This window comes from Penaeus vannamei, chromosome 18 (assembly GCF_042767895.1).
Source record: "Penaeus vannamei isolate JL-2024 chromosome 18, ASM4276789v1, whole genome shotgun sequence".
Taxonomy (NCBI): Eukaryota; Metazoa; Arthropoda; class Malacostraca; order Decapoda; family Penaeidae; genus Penaeus; species Penaeus vannamei.
This window is the reverse complement of record NC_091566.1, coordinates 34,600,458-34,605,457: the sequence shown is the minus strand read 5'-3', so window position 1 is coordinate 34,605,457 and position 5,000 is coordinate 34,600,458. Positions and strand designations below refer to the sequence as shown.

Sequence of the window (5,000 nt, the reverse complement as noted above, 5' to 3'; positions counted from 1 at the left end):
AGTAAGACAAAGATGACTGATTCTGAACACAAGAAGGACGACAGGTCATAGTAAAATGTTGAAAGTAAAATGAGGCGATAAAGATGTTAAGAAAATTATTTTCACTAACAGAACTATTGAACTTTGAAGCGTGGAACGTTCTTCAAAAAACGTTGTGTGTGCCAAAAATGTGCATCAGTAAAAAATATACGATAATTGAGATAAGGCAGATGGGGCCATATGAGCTTAGCACTTCTCCTGTATTGAAAGAACTAGGTAAGAACATAATCACACGCACGCACTCACCTACGCACACATTCACGAGTACATAAAACTTTGAAAAACTACATTTAGTGTGTTATTCAAGTTAGTATTTCCATTAACTATAAAAAGAAAAAAAAAATACACACAAGAAAAATACAAAATCAAGATATACACATACATTCCTACATCCTGTAAACCATAAAAGCTATATAAACCATGGATTCGCACCTCATGTAAAATGCACTTGAAGACATTACCATCAGTGTAGGTACCCCAATGTCACACGAATTTAACCCGTGTCTGACATTCGTGACAAGAAATCCGATGTTACGAAGAAATGCGGTGAAAATTTGATGCTTGACACAATATGCTTCGAGTGCCGTGACCAAGGCATTGATTTGAGCTCTCCCGCCCCCTGCTAACGCATGCCTTTAGAAGAACGTGGTATATTATTAATCTGCGTTATGGATGTCCGAAAATAAGAATTGAATTAAAAGGTGTAATGGAAAAAGAAGTGAGGAATATGGAAAGAGAATAAGTATATGAATGCGAAGTTGAATGGATTGATTTATCCGTGTTATTGGTGTCTGAATATAAGAATGGAATAAAAAGGTAGGGTAGAAATAGCAGTGAGAAACCGGGAAAGAAATTATACATATAGATATGAAGTTAAATTGACTGATTTATCCCTGCTGTTGTTATTCGAAAATAATTGAAAAAAATGTAGAATTGAAATAGAAGAAATAAGGAAAGAAAATAAAAATGTCTGGTTGATTCGTTTATCCATGCTTTTGGTGTTCGAAAACAAGAGTTTCAAAAAGCAGAATAAGAGTAGAAGGAAGAAATATGGAGAGAGAAAATATAATAAAAATACGATTGATTTATGCATGCTATTGGTATAAAAAGAAAAAAAAGGTAGAATTAAAATAAAAGCGAGAAATAAAGAGTGAAGATAAATATAAAACTTAATTGATTGACCAAGGGAGGAGTTGCAAGCCACTTTCTTTCAAGATAATAATGTGCTGTAAATAGATCTTGTAGATCATACTGAGAATGAAATTCACTTCCTTAGACTAGGTTATGAGTTGAATATGGATCTGTGACATTACATTTTTTAAGATTATGGATTTGGTATACTTTTTAAGATTAAATAGTCATTGAAAATAATCCTTTAGAATTCTGCATCAACATTAAGACCAAAGCCCCCCCTCCCCTCCCACCACCACCTAATCCCACTTCCGCCTTCACACCCACCACCACCACCTCCACCCCCTCCCATTCCTCTCCTCACCCCTTCCTTTCCCTCCACCTCGCCTCCTCTCCTCTTCCTTCCCCTCCACCACCTGCAACTGCACCTCGCCACGCCCTGCTGCACGACTTCCCCCTGCACCTGCACCTCCCCTCCTCTTACTCCCCTCCCTCCTCTCCTCCCCATCCTCCACCTGCACCTCCCCTCCCACACCCCCTCCAATAATCTGGGCCTAACGGAAGTTCATGTGGTCTACCTTCACCATCACCCCCACCCCCCACCACCGTCACCTCTACCTTCACCATCACCACCACTTCCTCCTCCCCCCTACTCTCACCTACCCTCCCCCGTTAGATAAAGTGTTAGAATTAAATAACAAAGAAAAGAAAAAAATAAAAAAAAGTCTGAATTTAACCTGCAACAAACCTAGTCCTAAGGAAAGCTCCTTGTGTTGCAGTGGCTCTTCCCCTCTCCCTCCCCACCACCACCATCTCCACCACTTCCCCTTCACCACTTACCTCCTCCCCTCCCCCTTCCCTTCTCCTTTCCCCTCCCCTTTCCTCCCCAACTCCTCCTCCTCCCCCTCCCCCTTCCTACCTCCCACCTCTCCCCCCTTTCCCTCCTCCTCCTTTCCACCTCCCCTCTCCCTCTCCCACCTCCTCCTCCTTCCTTTCACCTCCACCTCCACCCCCTCCTACCTCCTCCTCCCCATACCTCCCTCCACCTCCTACTCCTCCCCCTTCCCATACCTCCACCACCTCTACCTCCCACCTTCTCCACCTCCCTCCCACCTCCCCCTTCCCAACTCCCACCTCCACCTCCTCCCACCACCAAACCTAAGCCTAAAGGAAGCTCTCCCTCTTGCAGTTCCTCAGCACTACGAAGGGAGCTCGGCGGTCAACAGAAGACATCTGGCCCGGCGTCTTCTACGAGTCCAGAGACAGATCGATAGTCATGCGGGTAAGTATGGACCCGAGATTTGCTTTTCTTGCGGTTGTTGTTGTTTTGTTGTTGTTGGTGGTGGTGGTGGGGGGGATGGGGGTGGGGGTGGTGGTGTTTGTTGTTGTTGTATGTGTGTGTCTATCTTTCTCTATCCATCTGTTTATTTATCTGATGTACATGATCTGCCTAATCTATATAACCTATACTGTAATTTCTAATGATATGGATCCTCCTCTTCCAGTCTCCCTCTCGTATATTTCTCTCCTCTCCTCTCCCCTATTAATTCAGTGTCCCTCTCTTTCTCCTCCTCCTTTTCCAGTTCTCCCTCTCTCTCTCTCTCACACACACACACACACACACACACACACACACACACACACACACACACACACACACACACGCACGCACGCACGTACACACACACATTCATTCATTCATTCATTCACACGCATACACGAACAGGCACCCCCCCCCCCCACACAGACACACACTGACATACATGTGCACCCAACACGTATGCACGCAGTCGGCGCTTTTTCGTTTATGTTGGAGGTTCCTGTGAGTTATTTAGATATGGTTCCATTGACGTAAAGATACACTGGGAGGGAGAGGAAGAGGAGGAGGGAGAGGGAGAGGGAGAGGGAGAGGGGGAGGAGGGGGAAGGAGAGGGGGAGGGGAGGGGGAAGAGGAAGGGGAAGGGGAAGGGGGAGGGGGAGGGGGATAGAGAGGGAAAAGGAAAGGGAGAGGTAAAGGGAAAGGGAAAGGGATCGGGAGAGGGGGATGGAGAAGGAAAAGGAGGAGACGGAGAGGGAAAAGGTAAAGGAAAGGGAGCGGACAAGGGAAAGGGAAAGGGAGAGAGGGTGGGTGTAGACGGCCCCAGTTTTTCGTGATTACGTGATCAGATATCATGCAGTCTCGTGTCCTCTGATTGGTCGGCGCTAGTCCAATCCGAATGCTTGTCGTGTCCGATGCCTGATTGCCGTGCATGACAAAAGCAACAATGAACAAGAGATATATGGCGTTCATTTCATTCTGCTTTGATAAAATGTTTAGCTAGGGTCAAGAAACTACGTAGTGCATCCGAACGTGAACCAGGCACGCGAATACACTGCATTTTCACATCTACATGCATTCTATTTTTACTCTTTTTATAGATGGAGAACGTAAATATATATATATATATATATATATATATATATATATATATATATATATATATATATATATATATGTGTGTGTGTGTGTGTGTGTGTGTGTGTGTGTGTGTGTGTGTGTGTGTGTGTGTGTGTGTGTGTGTGTGTTTTACTAACGGTAGTTTCAGCGTAAACAAAACCTTTGTTCCACTTGTAATATAATTAAGTAATGGCACTAGTGGAGGTTTGCAACTTTCGTGACGCCAGGACAAACTCACCGCGAGGAGGCTAACCTTCCCCTCCTGTAATAATCTTTGACACGCGAATATGCCATGCGTTATGCGTATCCGCTTGCGCTCACATACGTGTGTGTGGAGTGTCTTTGAAAGTGTTTATTGCACACACACAAATCAAGAGAAAGAGTGCAGAGAGAGAGAGAGAGTGCAGAGAGAGAGAGAGAGTGCAGAGAGAGAGAGAGAGAGAGAGTGAGAGAGAGAGAGAGTGCAGAGAGAGAGAGAGAGAGAGTGCAGAGAGAGAGAGAGAGAGAGTGAGAGAGAGAGAGAGAGAGAGAGAGTGCAGAGAGAGAGAGAGAGAGAGAGTGCAGAGAGAGAGAGAGAGAGAGAGTGCAGAGAGAGAGAGAGAGTGCAGAGAGAGAGAGAGAGAGTGCAGAGAGAGAGAGAGAGAGAGTGCAGAGAGAGAGAGAGAGAGAGTGCAGAGAGAGAGAGAGAGAGTGCAGAGAGAGAGAGAGAGAGTGCAGAGAGAGAGAGAGAGAGAGTGCAGAGAGAGAGTGCAGAGAGAGAGAGTGCAGAGAGAGAGAGAGAGAGAGAGAGAGAGAATATTGACTGGCCAGCATTGCGTGCTAATTTACCCCGCCTATATTTCTTGCGGTTCAGACAGCTTGACCAAAGTGATCCATATCCCCTCCTCTATATTCATATCTACTGATGTCTGCGTACGATTGCAAATTGTGAATCGCGATTGATTACTGAAGGTTAAATGAGTTTTATGAGTGAGTAGTGTCTTTTTTTAATGAATTATTTTTTATTGATTTTTTAAAATTGAAAGTATGGTAATATCTTATTTGTTTGCATTTTTGTGGATATTTAGTTTTGTTGATGTATACTTTTCTGAAGATGAATACTACATCAGTTATAAAGTTCCGATCCTCATTGTAAGGATTCGTCTCCACTCACAGTCTAACGATTTTTATGTTTTTTTTACTATTTTTACCTCATTTATCGATTTACCCTTTTGGCATTCAGTGAGATTTATTCGTTCCGTTTGATCACTCTCATGCGCCGAAAACCGGATTCATACTGTCAGTCGCGCTGGACATTTGGCAAACCGACGGTGAACTGTGCTCAAGTTATATCTGTTTTTCTTGCTAATTTTATATTTTTGTTTATTATTAGGTTTTGATCTTATTTTGTTTG

General features: G+C 43.9%; 2 protein-coding genes across 2 annotated transcripts in view; one reads left to right on the top strand and one right to left on the bottom strand.

Annotated features, from left to right (window-relative positions):
• The window catches only part of LOC113807535 (uncharacterized), a 17,187-nt gene that overhangs the window by 6,442 nt on the left and 5,745 nt on the right, over nt 1-5,000 (top strand). Inside the window, exon 2 of the mRNA XM_027358811.2 lies at nt 2,360-2,452. Within this exon, the coding sequence (XP_027214612.2) occupies nt 2,360-2,452 (93 nt within the window). The remainder of the gene's footprint in view (nt 1-2,359; nt 2,453-5,000) is intronic.
• LOC113818539 (calcium-activated chloride channel regulator 4A) overlaps nt 1-5,000 on the bottom strand; it is a 92,894-nt gene that overhangs the window by 85,521 nt on the left and 2,373 nt on the right. The window lies entirely within an intron of this gene.